Genomic DNA, 14,859 nt, shown 5'->3' with positions numbered 1-14,859 from the left:
GTCATTGAAGGCTATCCTGTCTGGTGTGAACCAACAAACTGGCTGCTTTGGCACAAATTGCAAAAAATGCTAATGCTGGCAACTGGAGTAATGTTTCACAACACACTTTGCATTAAACCATACTGCATAAGTGGCTGCGTAGTCACAGGCCAGTCAGAGAGACCATGTTAAGCCCCTGTCCACCGTCGCAAGTACCTACAGTGGGCCGCTTGCAACATTGGAACCGGACTTTGGATAAATGGAAGAAAGTCGTATGGTTTGACGAATCAATTTTTTTACATGCATCATGTGTACCGCCGGATACATGTGTATTGTAAACCTAAGGAAGAGATGGCACCAGCAATGCATTTTGGGGAAAAAACAAGCAGTTGGCGGAAGAGTGATGCTTTGGGAAATGTTATGCTAGGAAACACTGGGTCAAGTCATTCATGTGGACTTAAATTTTAAACGTACTTGTTGCACTCCCTACTGAATTTGGAGCAAGGGCAACAACTCTCTATCATATTCATCAACCATTGCTGAACAATCTATACAGCGTGGCAGAGCACACTGTCCTGTCGAAATTGTCACTGTCTTTTAAGGCAGCAGTATTCTCCTATGGCAGTGACCATTTCAGCAGGATAGTGTGTTCTGCCACGCTGCATGGAGTGTTCAGGAATGGTTTGATGAACATGATGGAGAGTTCAAGGTGTTGCCCTATCTTCAAATTCAGCAGGGTGAATTTAATAATCACTGCAGCTTCTTGACATGATCAAGTAGGATGTTTAAAATGTTAATACTATTTAAAGCAAAACATGTTGTTGTTGTTGTTATTATTGTTCTACATTCCCTGCTTAAACACTTACAGGGGATAAAGGTTGTGCTGGAAACATCCTGGTACCTTTAACAAAATGAGACCTCTGAAGGTGCTCTTTGGTATGAGTTGTTTTGGTGGCACATAGGGAAGTAATAGCATATTAGGCAGGTGGGTCAGAATGTTTTGGTTCATCAGTGAAAGTCCATTGTCCGGTCCTCATGTGTCTGTGAGATACCTTTCCCCCATCCCAGCCATTAATGCATTTTTTTATTTTTATAAATGCAACATTGTAAGTAGGACACACTATTACAGTGGGGCATGGGGCCTAGCAGTGTCTAGTGCTTGGAAAAGGGAAAGGTGTATGTTGTCATTTATTTTCATAAAAGTACGGTGGGCAAATGTCTTCACTGGAATACTAATAGCTACATTCCCTCTGGTCTTTGTAAAGTAGTGGGAGCTATACTGGTGCTTCTTACTTTTACTATATTGACATTCTGCAGTTCATTGAACATCACTTGTTAATGTTGTTTTGTGTGTGCTCTAATAATGGGTGTTTTGTGCGGTTACTGATTTTTCCAAACTGCCTCATAGGCTAAGTTATATGCAAATATACCTTCTTCTTGGCCAAACAGAGGAAGAACACATTTTAAATGAATATATTTGTTAAAATTACGGTATATATATATATGTTTTTTAAAGAATGTACAAGAAATATGACTCATCTAGAATAAGAGCGGAGGATGAAGCCTTCTCCAGCAAGAGGTGCTTAGAATGGTTCTATGAATATGCAGGTATGTCAGCTTGTTTATTGTCACTGGTTTCCATCTATTTTCATGGTACATTATTCTCCTTAGTAAATGCTCTCCCTTTATGGATAGGTGTCCCTCATGAACTAAATAGATTAATGATTAGTAAATATGCCGTGTGAAGCATCTTAACTATCACATTATGGGTGCCCAAAAACTGGCCACATGTTCAGGTCCTTTAAAGCTCTACACAACTTTATCCATTGACTTAACACAGCATCATGGGGTACCACTGAGCTTTTGTTTAAAGGATGACCGCTTCATACATTTAAGCTGGGTACACAGTACACATTTTTTTTTAATGATGTGGCCGATTCAGATGGATCGGAGCAACACATGGTTAAAATCGTAGTGTGTATGCACTGTGTCGCTGACAATGCGTCCCCCTCCCCCCCCATAGTGCTCCTATGCCAGTAATATGTTGTTGAGTGGGGCGTACATAAAGGTAGTCAAAGTGAAAAATGTGAGACATTCTGATTTAATTTCTTGCATTTTTCTTAATATTGGCTAAGTTTTCCTTGGTTGTTAAAAGAACAGAGCTTCAAATTATTTTTTACAAGTAATGTTAATTTGGGAGCTTTGCTTCCCTGTAAATAGTTACCCAATTATATGCTAGATGGTAACCTGGAGCTACAACTGCAGCAAAGATATTTAAATATATGACTGCATTTCTGTCCCTTGGCTATGTAATATAATGTCCTGCACCTTTTTGTAGGAACTGATGACGTAGTAGGTCCAGAGGGAATGGAGAAATTCTGTGAAGATATTGGTGTGGAACCAGAAAATGTAGGTCTTGTGCATACATGTAATGAACTTGTAATCATGTAGTTGGTCCTTTTTCCTGTAAAATATAAATGTGTGTGTGTAAAAAAAAAAAAAAATATATATATATATATATATATATATATATATATACATATATATTCACACACACATATATATATATATATATATATATATATATATATATATATATATATATATACACAGAGTCAAGAGGAACAGTAGTAAGACATAGTGTGCTATGGTTGTGGCATTCCATGGTCTGTAAACCAGCAAATCTCCTAAACGAACGGAAAGTTTGGTAGTTTACTACACAGGAGCTCCAATAGCTTTGTGGGCTAATGCTGTGTATTGCTAAGATAGAGTACACAGGTTTGATTCCCATATACATTTAATTGCATGTTCCCAATGTGGCTCCAGACTTCCTAAAGGTACCATGGACCTAGGTACCCCATGCTCTGGGACACCAGTTGCGGAGCAGCACGGAGGTTCCAGGGATCAGTCTATGCCGCCGTGGGCCAGACCCACCCCAATCCAAAATAATACGGATGGTGTAGTGGTTAGCATTGCTGCCTCACAGCACTGAGGCCATGAGTTTGTTTACATAGAAATATATGCATATACCAAGCAGGTTTAAATTTCTCTACAGTCTTAGCCTCTACCACCTCTCATGGGAGGCTATTCCACTTATCCACTACCCTTTCTGTGAAGAAATTTTTCCTTAAATTTCCCCTGAACCTGCCTCCCTCCAGTTCAGTGTATGCCCCTAACTGTGTGAAGTTATATATTTCTCGTACTCTATGTACTTATGAATTGCCAAATGGCTGGACAAAGCTCCTTAATCAGCTCATACTGCGCAGTGAGCCTGGTCATAGACAATATAGCTCCGTTACTTCAGAGGCCAAGCCTTATGTCAAAGTGGTTATACTCTCAATAGTTATGGTCGTTTCTGAGGCATGTTTTAGTTTTACACTGCATGGGGTCTGTCTAACATGACTTTCTTAGGTAGAATCATTGCGTCCTCAGGCTATACCGCCAACTAGCGGAGTCCTGCGCCTCCCTCTCTTTCGTTCCTCTGTCCACATTTTGAGGCTTCATCTAAAGAAAATGGTGAGATAAATCCTGTCAGGGAGGATCCTTCAGGATAGGAATAAGAAATAATCTACTGAATTTCTTGGTTTCCACCTCTTCCTTCACGTTGAGAGAATGTTGATGGAAGTCTGACTACACACCTGATGCAAAAGTTTATATTTCCAGGGAAATGTGTCTGTCTCTAGTACACACTGTTGTAGGTTCAGTTTCGGTGTCTCCTTATTAGAGACAGTGGGGGTAATTCTGAGTTGATCGCAGCTGCAAGTTTGTTAGCAATTGGGCAAAACCATGTGTACTGCAGGGGGGGCAGATATAACATTTGCAGAGAGAGTTAGATTTGGGTGGGTTATTTTGTTTCTGTGCAGGGTAAATACTGGCTGCTTTATTCTTACACTGCAATCTAGATTCCAGTTTGAACACACCCCGCCCAAATCTAACTCTCTCTGCACATGTTATACCTGCCTCCCCTGCAGTGCACATGGATTTGCCCAACTGCTAATAAAAATGCTGCTGCGATCAACTCAGAATGACCACCAGTATTTCTTTATCCTTTCGCTGATGAAGACACTGATCTGATGAAGGTTCCACTAATAATTAGTGGACGCATCCATCATGGGAGAGCCTAAGGCGACTGTCTTTACTAACGTACAGTATGTGACCTTAACAGTCACCGCAGATTGACAACGGTGAGGCGGTTATTATATTGGTGTTCATTCTGACAGGAATATTCCTACGCCCTCTCCTGGCTAATGCATGAATCTTTAAACTGGTTGCAGATTGCATAATGCAAGTTGTCCATTCTTGTGTAACCTGATCCTTTTCAAATTATCCATTGACAGATTTGGTCTCTGAAGCTCTATTCCCTATCTACTCAATGTTGCATCTTTTCCCTGGCTATGACACCCTTATATTCATTTTGGTTACGAATCGTGAAATTCTGCTTCCAAATTAAAGCGTACTTTGCAGGCAGGAGCAAATAACTCTATCAGTAAGGTTTATGCCTGCGGTATAACAGGTCGTGGGTTCTCATCCTGAGTATAATAGCTGAGAAATGTGTATTTTAACATATATGTCAGGGGAATGTGTATTCTTTTGGGAGGCATTTGTCCGCCTAGAACACGGACTTCCGATGTGTCCTCACGGAGTCGGGCAGTCTGGTTCCCAGTGGGGAGGACACCAACTTTCTCAGAGTCCACTGGTCCGTTGGATGTACTGAATTTGTATCACGAACATGTATTCTGAATCTTGGGGAACGCGTACCAAGCAAGATTCTTTAGTGCCCTTCTTGTTTACGTTTCATACAAGAGACCGGCTCTAATCATTGCAGTCTGTTCGCTATCCACCACACATGACATGCCAATCGCATCTCTGACATGCGCTGGTGTACTGCGGCGCCGGTGCATGCGCAGTTCAGACCTGATCGGCCACTGTGCAAAATCGCACAGCAGCGATCAGGTCTGAATTAGGCACTTAGTTGCTCTGTTGTTGCAGTCTCACATAATGTCTAACAGAAAGGGCAGTAAATAAGTGGAAGCTCCTGCATTATGCAGAGCAAGCTCCAGAGATCAACCAGATGGGAAAGTGTTATATGGCGGTCTGTGTACTATATGTCATACGCCTCCCAGTCAGTCCGCAGCTCATGCAATGGAGTACCCTGGTCTGCGTTCACCAACCTACTGGGTACACTGGTGAAACGCATAGTGTCCCCTATGGGACCACCGGTGCACTGCACCCCCTATTTCTCTGACGTCCTAGTGGATGCTGGGGACTCCGTAAGGACCATGGGGAATAGCGGCTCCGCAGGAGACTGGGCACAGCTAAGAAAGATTTAGGACTACCTGGTGTGCACTGGCTCCTCCCACTATGACCCTCCTCCATACTTCAGTTAGAATCCTGTGCCCGGCTGAGCTGGATGCACACTAGGGGCTCTCCTGAGCTCCTAGAGAGAAAGTATATTTTAGGTTTTTTATTTTACAGTGAGATCTGCTGGCAACAGACTCACTGCAGCGAGGGACTAAGGGGAGAAGAAGCGAACCTACCTAACTGGTGGTAGCTTGGGCTTCTTAGGCTACTGGACACCATTAGCTCCAGAGGGATCGACCGCATGGAACCGGCCATTGGTATTCGGTCCCGGAGCCGCGCCGCCGGCCCCCTTACAGAGCCAGAAGCAAGAAGAATCCGGAAAATCGGCGGCAGAAGACATCAGTCTTCACCAAGATAGCGCACAGCACTGCAGCTGTGCGCCATTGCTCCTCATACACACTTCACACTCCGGTCACTGAGGGTGCAGGGCGCTGGGGGGGGGGGGCGCTGAGAAGCAATAAATACACCTTGGCTGGCAAATATATCACAATATATAGCCCCAGAGGCTATATATGTGATAAATACCCCTGCCAGAATCCATAAAAAAGCGGGAGAAAAGTCAGCCGAAAAAGGGGCGGAGCTATCTCCCTCAGCACACTGGCGCCATTTCTCCCTCACAGCTCCGCTGGAAGGAAGCTCCCTGGCTCTCCCCTGCAGTCTACACTACAGAAAAGGGTAAAAAAGAGAGGGGGGGCACTAAATTTAGGCGCAATATACATATAGCAGCTATAAGGGGATATAATTTAGTTAATCCCTGATTTATATAGCGCTCTGGTGTGTGCTGGCATACTCTCTCTCTGTCTCCCCAAAGGGCTTTGTGGGGTCCTGTCTTCTGTCAGAGCATTCCCTGTGTGTGTGCAGTGTGTCGGTACGGCTGTGTCGACATGTTTGATGAGGAGACTTATGTGGAGGAGGAGCAGGTGCCTATAAATGTGTTGTCACCCCCTGCGGGGCAGACACCGGAGTGGATGGACTTGTGGAAGGAATTATGCGAAAGTGTCGACTCCTTACATAAAAAATTTGACGACATGCCAAATGCGGGGCAGCCGGCTTCTCAGCCCGTGCCTGCCCAGACGTCTCAAAAGTCATCAGGGGCTCTAAAACGCCCGCTACCTCAGATGGCAGACACAGATGTCGACACGGATACTGATACCAGTGTCGACGACGAAGAGACTAATGTAATGTCCAATAGAGCCACTCGTTATATGATTGAGGCAATGAAAAATGTTTTACACATTTCTGAGGTGACCCCAGGTACCACAAAAAAGGGTATTATGTTTGGGGAGAAAAAACTACCAGTAGTTTTTCCCCCTTCTGAAGAATTGAATGAAGTGTGTGAACTAGCGTGGGCTTCCCCCGATAAAAAATTGGTAATTTCAAAAAAATTACTAATGGCGTACCCTTTCCCGCCAGAGGATAGGTCACGTTAAGAACCACCCCCTAGGGTGGATAAAGCACTTACGCGCTTATCAAAAAGGTGGCACTGCCGTCCCAGGATACGGCCGCCCTAAAGGAACCTGCTGACAGAAAGCAGGAGGCTCTCCAGAAAGCTATATATACACACACTGGTATTATATTGAGACCAGCTATTGCCTCAGCATGGATGTGCAGTGCTGCAGCTGCATGGTCAGACTCCCTGTCAGAAAACATTGACACCCTAGACAGGGACACTATATTGCTAAACGTAGAGCATATTAAAGACGCTGTCTTTTACATAAGAGATGCACAGAGGGATATTTGCCGGCTGGCATCAAAAATAAGTGCACTGTCCATTTGTGCCAGGAGAGGGTTATGGACCCGGCAGTGGACAGGTGATGCAGATTCTAAAAGGCACATGGAAGTTTTGCCTTATAAGGGTGAGGAGTTGTTCGGGGATGGTCTTTCAGACTTAGTGTCCACAGCAACAGCTGGGAAGTCGGCATTTTTGCCACATGTCCCCTCACAACCAAAGAGAGCACCGTATTATCAGGTGCAGTCCTTTCGCCCCCAAAAGAGCAGACGGGGTAGAGGCGCGTCCTTTCTGCCCAGAGGCAGAGGTAGGGGAAAAAAGCTGCAGCATACAGCCACTTCCCAGGAACAAAAGTCCTCCCCCGCTTCTTCTGCTAAGTCCGCCGCATGACGCTGGGGCTCAGCAGGCGGAGCCAGGTACGGTGGGGGGCCGTCTCAAAAACTTCAGCAATCAGTGGGCTCGCTCACAGGTAGATCCCTGGATCCTTCAAGTGGTATCTCAGGGGTACAGGCTGGAAGACATCCCCCCCCCCCCCGCCGTTTCCTCAAATCTGCCTTACCAACGACTCCTTCAGAAAGGGAGGCTGTGTTAGAGGCAATTCACAAGCTGTATTCCCAGCAGGTGATAGTCAAGGTGCCCCTACTTCATCAAGGACGGGGTTACTATTCCACAATGTTTGTGGTACCGAAACCGGACGGTTCGGTGAGACCCATTTTAAATTTGAAATCCTTGAACACATATTTAAGAAAATTCAAGTTCAAGATGGAATCGCTCAGGGCGGTTATTGCAAGCCTGGAAGAGGGAGATTACATGGTATCTCTGGACATCAAGGATGCTTACCTGCATGTCCCCATTTACCATCCTCACCAGGAGTACCTCAGATTTGTGGTACAGGATTGTCATTACCAATTCCAGACGTTGCCGTTCGGCCTGTCCACGGCACCGAGGGTATTTACCAAGGTAATGGCCGAAATGATGATACTCCTTCGGAAAAAGGGAGTTTTAATTATCCCATACTTGGACGATCTCCTGATAAGGGCGAGGTCCAGAGAGCAGTTGTTGGTCGGCGTAGCATTATCTCAGGAGGTGCTACACCAGCACGGTTGGATTCTGAATATTCCAAAGTCTCAGCTGGTTCCGGCGACACGTCTACTGTTCCTGGGGATGATTCTGGACACAGTCCAGAAAAAAGTGTTTCTCCCAGAGGAGAAAGCCAAGGAGCTGTCATCTCTAGTGAGAGGCCTCCTGAAACCATGGGACCTGTTGGAACAATGGTCCGGATCGCATCTTCAAATGCATCGGTTGATAACCCTGTCTCCAAGGACCAGGGTGTCTCTGCTGTGGTGGCTGCAGAGTGCTCATCTCAGAGAGGGCCGCAGATTCGGCATACAGGACTGGGTCCTGGTGACCACGGATGCCAGCCTTCGGGGCTGGGGTGCAGTCACACGGGGAAGAAACTTCCAAGGACTTTGGTCAAGTCAGGAGACTTCCCTACACATAAAGAGACCCTCAGGCGATAGCTGTGGACGCTCTAGTGACACCGTGGGTGTACCGGTCGGTTTATGTGTTCCCTCCTCTTCCTCTCATACCCAAGGTACTGAGGATAATAAAGAAAAGAGGAGTAAGAACTATTCTCATTGTTCCAGATTGGCCAAGAAGGTCTTGGTACCCGGAACTTCAAGAATTAATCTCAGAGGACCCATGGCCTCTGCCGCTCAGACAGGACCTGCTGCTGCAGGGGCCCTGTCTGTTCCAAGACTTACCGCGGCTGCGTTTAACGGCATGGCGGTTGAACACCGGATCCTAAAAGAAAAGGGTATTCTGGAGGAAGTCATTCCTACGCTTATTAAAGCTAGAAAAGATGTAACCGTACAACATTATCACCGCATATGGCGAAAATATGTTGCGTGGTGTGAGGCCAGGAAGGCCCCAACGGAGGAATTCCAGCTAGGTCGATTTTCTGCACTTCCTACAGTCAGGGGTGACTATGGGCCTAAAACTGGGTTCCATTAAGGTCCAGATTTCGGCTCTGTCGATTTTCTTCCAAAAAGAACTGGCTTCACTGCCTGAAGTTCAGACATTTGTCAAGGGAGTGCTGCATATTCAGCCTCCTTTTGTGCCTCCAGTGGCACGGTGGGACCTCAATGTGGTGTTGGGTTTCCTAAAGTCACATTGGTTTGAGCCACTCAAAACCGTGGATTTAAAATATCTCACGTGGAAAGTGGTCATGCTTTTGGCCTTGGCTTCGGCAAGGCGTGTGTCAGAATTGGCGGCTTTGTCATGTAAAAGCCCCTATTTGATTTTCCATATGGATAGGGCAGAATTGAGGACTCGTCCCCAGTTTCTTCCTAAGGTGGTATCAGCTTTTCACTTGAACCAACCTATCGTGGTGCCTGCGGCTACTAGGGACTTGGAGGACTCCAAGTTACTGGACGTAGTCAGGGCCTTGAAAATGTATGTTTCCAGGACGGCTGGAGTCAGGAAGACTGACTCGCTATTTATCCTGTATGCACCAAACAAGATGGGTGCTCCTGCTTCAAAGCAGACTATTGCTCGCTGGATTTGTAGCACAATTCAGCTTGCGCATTCTGTGGCTGGCCTGCCGCAGCCTAAAGAGGAAAGTGGGCTCTTCTTGGGCGGCTGCCGGAGGGGTCTCGGCTTTACAACTTTGCCGAGCTGCTACTTGGTCAGGGGCAAACACGTTTGCAAAATTCTACAAATTTGATACCCTGGCTGAGGAGGACCTTGAGTTCTCTCATTCGGTGCTGCAGAGTCATCCGCATTCTCCCGCCCGTTTGGGAGCTTTGATATAATCCCCATGGTCCTTACGGAGTCCCCAGCATCCACTAGGACGTCAGAGAAAATAAGATTTTACTCACCGGTAAATCTATTTCTCGTAGTCCGTAGTGGATGCTGGGCGCCCGTCCCAAGTGCGGACTGTCTGCAATACTTGTATATAGTTATTGTTAACTACAAGGGTTATTGTTGAGCCATCTTTTGAGAGGCTCTGTTGTGTTCATACTGTTAACTGGGTATATTATCACGAGTTATACGGTGTGATTGGTGTGGCTGGTATGAGTCTTACCCGGGATTCAAAATCCTTCCTTATTGTGTCAGCTCTTCCGGGCACAGTATCCTTACTGAAGTCTGGAGGAGGGTCATAGTGGGAGGAGCCAGTGCACACCACGTAGTCCTAAATCTTTCTTAGCTGTGCCCAGTCTCCTGCGGAGCCGCTATTCCCCATGGTCCTTATGGAGTCCCCAGCATCCACTACGGACTACGAGAAATAGATTTACCGGTGAGTAAAATCTTATTTATCCCTATGGTTAATTTGTCTAACCAACTGCAGCAATATTTCTGTCTTTGGTTAGACAGAAACCTACTCCAGGTCACTCCTGTGTCTCTGGGTCCTCTAAGCAGGCTGCTTCCTCCTCGCAATCCAGAATCCTCTCTGATGTCTCTTCTGAAGAGGAGGGGAGTGTACGGTCCTGTCAGATACTGAATCTTGTGTTACTGATGAGGATTCTCCCTTGCAGATTGATGTCCCTGCCTTAGTAGATGCTAATAACCATTTCCTTCAAAGAGGAGGATTCCACTACTGTGGCAAAGAAAACTGTTAAGTTTAAACAGCAGAAGGTGGTTAAAACGATATTACTCAATTCTGATCATTTTGTGGACATCAGACGGGAACCCTGGTCTAATCCAGGGAGGAAATTCCCTCTGCCAAAAATGGGCCCTTGCTCGCTATCCAGAGTTATGTAACAATGGGAAACTCCATTGCTGGTGGATTCTCACGTCACTCACCTTGTAATGTCATTCACTCTGCTTGTCACCGCTGTCACCTCACTAAAGGATCCGACAGATAAGAGTGTGGAGGGATGCCTGAAGTCTGTGTATACTCCTTTACTGGAGCCATTCATAGACCTACTATAGCTGCCTCCTGGGCTGCAATTGAGGCATGGGTTCAGGCATTAGAGGAAGAGCTGCCCGAGGATATTTCTGACGATGCCAGACAATACCGGTCTCTCAATACCACCGCCACCTGATACGTTCAGGAGGCGTCCTCTGAGGCGGGTGTATTGGCAGCCAAGGTGTCGACCACTTCAGTCCTGGCTCGCCGCATACTGTGGTTGAGGTCATGGAAAGTGGACCTGAATTCCAAAAGACCTTCACTGGGGACATTGTTTGGGTTAGACCTAAATAAAAGTGTCTGATATAGCAGCCACTAAGATGGCTTTTCTCCCCACTACTAATCCTTCTGCACAGAAGGCAATAGGTACCACTTTCTGCTGCGGGGTACACTGGGCTCCACAAGGATTGGACAATGGGGTGTAGAGTAGGATCTTGATCCGAGGCACCAACAGGCTCAAAGCTTTGACTGTTCCCAAAATGCACAGCGCCGCCTCCTATATCACCCCAGCCTCCCAGCACAGGAGCTCAGTTTTGTAGCAGGCACTTAACAGAGGGGCTGCTCCAAGCAGCCCTAAGAAAAGCTTTTTATGAGGTAAAAAGTGAAGACTTCAAGGGCAGCAGCGGTGGTAAATGTCTTGTGACATTCACTGCTGCAGCTCCAGCTCTCCCCAGCGACGCTGTACACTCCCGAGCCCTGGTTGCCGGGTACCTACAGCGGAGGCTCCGGTTTTCTTCACGTTAGACACACACGGCTGGGGCTCTCCAGGATCGCGTGGCCGCGCTTCGGGAGGTGGTAAGTGGGTCCTGCTTGCGGTGGACACTGGCAGTATAGGCGATCCCACTAGATCACCAGGGCATGGGCGCAGGTCAGGTTTTCTCTCTAAACCAATTCTTAGATCGCCCACAGTACCCGGTGGTTTTGCCAGCAGAGGGGATAAGGCTTAGACCTGAAGCCCCTCCCCCAGCCCCAGGGTGCCATTTCTAGCAAGTGTTCCCGCCCTGGAGCTGCATCTCTGTCTTTTCCTCACTCCCTGTCAGTGTCTGCGGCGCCATTATCCCTCAGCTCACTGTTCCTGGGACTGCTTGGGCAAATCCTCCTATGTAAAGTCGCCTGGTTGTCAGCGCTGTGCCTTTACATGACACTTAAGTATTCTACCTGCCTTTTTAGACAGTAATAGTTAAGAAAGAGTGCATTTAGTCAGGGTTTTATAGTACAATTACCCTGTGATATACATCCAGTTCTTACTGTGTACTGTTATATAGCTGTGTAAGCTAGTCCAGTGCAGTATTATTGTCAGTAATAACCTCTGCATTGTACAAACTGTGACTTTGTGTGTGTGCATTTGATAGCTGAGTGGTGTCCATTTTGTGTCTTTCACTCATCTTGCTATCCCTATATTCCATAACCTGAGGGGGCTTGGTGCGTCAGGTGTTATCTAATATAGGATTTTCACAAAGATATACTGTATTACGTATTTTTCTCTGTGATTTAGTCACCATATCTCTCCTTTATCTCTGCTAGTGCTGAACACTGTGCAAGGGTTTGGGTTTAGAGGTATAGTGCTGCTGATAATTGTACTGTTACCTCATACTGCAAGTTATATCATGTTTGCTTCTGAGGGTAACGGTTCTGGGGCGGAACACACTGCTGGTGTTGCTGAAGCCACAGACAAATGAGGAGAATATAGCAGCTGTGGGCTCTGGTTCTGGGGGCTCCTTGCCCCCCAATGGGACTGTGGCAGCGGAGGCACATACTGACCCAACGTGGGCCGCTTTTTCCACACTTCTGCATACGCTAGTTCATAAACTAACACCCCCCCTATGGGACCCCCAATGCCGGTACAACCGTATGTGGTCCCTGCAGCTAACCCGCCGTGGGCGGACGATTTATCTGCTCAATTAAAGAAGTTGAACCAGTCCTTGACTACTAAAAAGTCTGACCAACGCTCGCCTAAGTCCAAGAGGTCCTCTAAGCGAGCGCTTGTCTCCTCACAATCCACTGCCGTCACTGACACCTCGTCTGATGAAGACGGCACATATACTGACCCCACAGGTTCTGACTCGGATACGGCTGATGGGGAGGGTAGTTCACATGTGGATGTTCCTGATCTTTTGGAGGCTATTAAGTTAATTCTGCAGATTACGGATGATCCCGAGCCATCCGTCCCTCCTAAGAAACCAGATAGGTTCAAGCGTCAGAAGGTGGTTAAACAAGTTTTACCTCACTCTGATCACCTAGTGGATATACGTCAGGAACCCTTGGAAAACCCGGGTACGAAGTTTGTGCCTCAAAAGAAGATGCTGGCTTGCTATCCCCTCGTGCCAGAGCTGTCTAAGAATTGGGAAACGCCTCCAGTGGACTCACGTGGCTAGGATGGTGGTTTCCTCAGCTCTACCTGTCACTACCATCACGTCTCTAAAAGAGCCTACGGATAAACATGTGGAGGGTTGTCTGAAAGCGATTTACACCCTCACGGGTGCTGCACAAAGGCCCACTATTGCAGCTACATGGGCTGCAGAGGCTATTGAAGCATGGGCCTTGGAGTTAGAAGCTGAAATCTCCTCTGACCATGCTAGACAATGCTTGTCATATATTGTCACAGCTTCTCGATATATTAAAGAGGCGGCTTCTGATGCCGGTATCCTAGCAGCCAAGGCCTCTACTACGTCAGTCCTGGCTCGCCGGATATTGTGGCTGAGATCCTGGTCTGTGGATCTGGACTCTAGAAAAACCCTGGAGGTACTCCCTTTCAAGGGAGATATTCTGTTTGGGGAGGACTTAAATAAGATAGTGGCTGACTTGGCTACTGCCAAAACTGCCTGTCTGCCTAATACCGCTCCTTCTGTATCGAAGGCTAAAGGTACGTCCTTTCGCCCTTTTCGTCCTTCAGGTAAAGCAAAAGGTCAGGCGTACAACAAGCAGGCCCGCACTTCCAAACCTGGTAAGCCGAAGCCCAAAAGAGCCTGGGCTGCCCGTCAGCCAGCTGCCAAGACAGATAAGCCTGCCGCATGACGGGGCGGGTCTCCCCCTGGGGGATCCCAGGGTGGGGGGCCGGCTTCTAGGTTATACCCAGGAATGGTTGAAGACCACTTCAGATGCCTGGGTACGGTAAGTCGTCACTCGAGGTTACGCCATAGCCTTCAAAAACCGACCCTCTCATCGATTTTGCCAGACAGACGTCCCTTTGGACCAGACAAAGGCAAAATCTCTAAACTCTGTGGTACAGACTGTCAGGAATCTGCATTTTCCATCACATCACTGCTGTGGAACTACAGGTTCCAGCAGTTCAGTTCTGTTCCAGTTCTCGTTTTCAGTCCTCTGCAGCCTGGAGTACATAGTGCTTCAACTAACTCACAGCTGATCTGGACACCCAATCCAGCTAGTATCTCCGCCTGCAGTTTGTGTCCAATCACTGCTGGGCAGGTGGTATAACTTCCAGTTTGTGGCTCTCTCACATCGCCTTGGACAACACGTCACATCCCGTGAACAGACCGCTCCTGTTTGCAATCCTCTGTCTACAGAGATTTCCTTGTGTATTAGACCTGTGGAACAACAGGTCCCAGCTGTTCCAGTTCCCAGTTGTTCCTGTGGAACTACAAGTTCCAGCAACCCCTCCAGCTCTCCTGCGACATTCCGTGTGCAAGTTCCTGTGTTCCTGTGGAACTACAAGTTCCAGCAACCCCTCCAGCTCTCCTGCGACATTCAGTGTGCAAGTTCCTGTGTTCCTGTGGAACTACAAGTTCCAGCAACCACTCCAGCTCTCCTACTGCATCCAGTGGTTCCCTGTGTTCCAGTCTCCAGATCCCCTGTGTTCCTGGTTATCCTCCTGCATCTCTGTGGAACTACAAGTTCCAGCAACCACTCCAGCTCTCCTGCT

At 47.2% G+C, this 14,859-nt stretch overlaps 1 protein-coding gene across 5 annotated transcripts in view; it reads left to right on the top strand.

Annotated features, from left to right (window-relative positions):
- The window catches only part of DCUN1D4 (defective in cullin neddylation 1 domain containing 4), a 155,010-nt gene that overhangs the window by 59,122 nt on the left and 81,029 nt on the right, over nucleotides 1-14,859 (top strand). For 3 of the 5 annotated variants that reach the window (XM_063920947.1, XM_063920948.1, XM_063920951.1), the window contains 2 exons: nucleotides 1,496-1,587; nucleotides 2,318-2,388. The exons of 1 other annotated variant lie outside the window; for it this stretch is intronic. In XM_063920947.1, the coding sequence (XP_063777017.1) occupies nucleotides 1,496-1,587; nucleotides 2,318-2,388 (163 nt within the window). The remainder of the gene's footprint in view (nucleotides 1-1,495; nucleotides 1,588-2,317; nucleotides 2,389-14,859) is intronic. One more of the 5 variants, XM_063920949.1, reaches the window with a different exon arrangement.

Source organism: Pseudophryne corroboree, chromosome 1, assembly GCF_028390025.1.
Source record: "Pseudophryne corroboree isolate aPseCor3 chromosome 1, aPseCor3.hap2, whole genome shotgun sequence".
Taxonomy (NCBI): domain Eukaryota; kingdom Metazoa; phylum Chordata; class Amphibia; order Anura; family Myobatrachidae; genus Pseudophryne; species Pseudophryne corroboree.
This window is presented reverse-complemented; position numbering and strand designations above follow the sequence as displayed.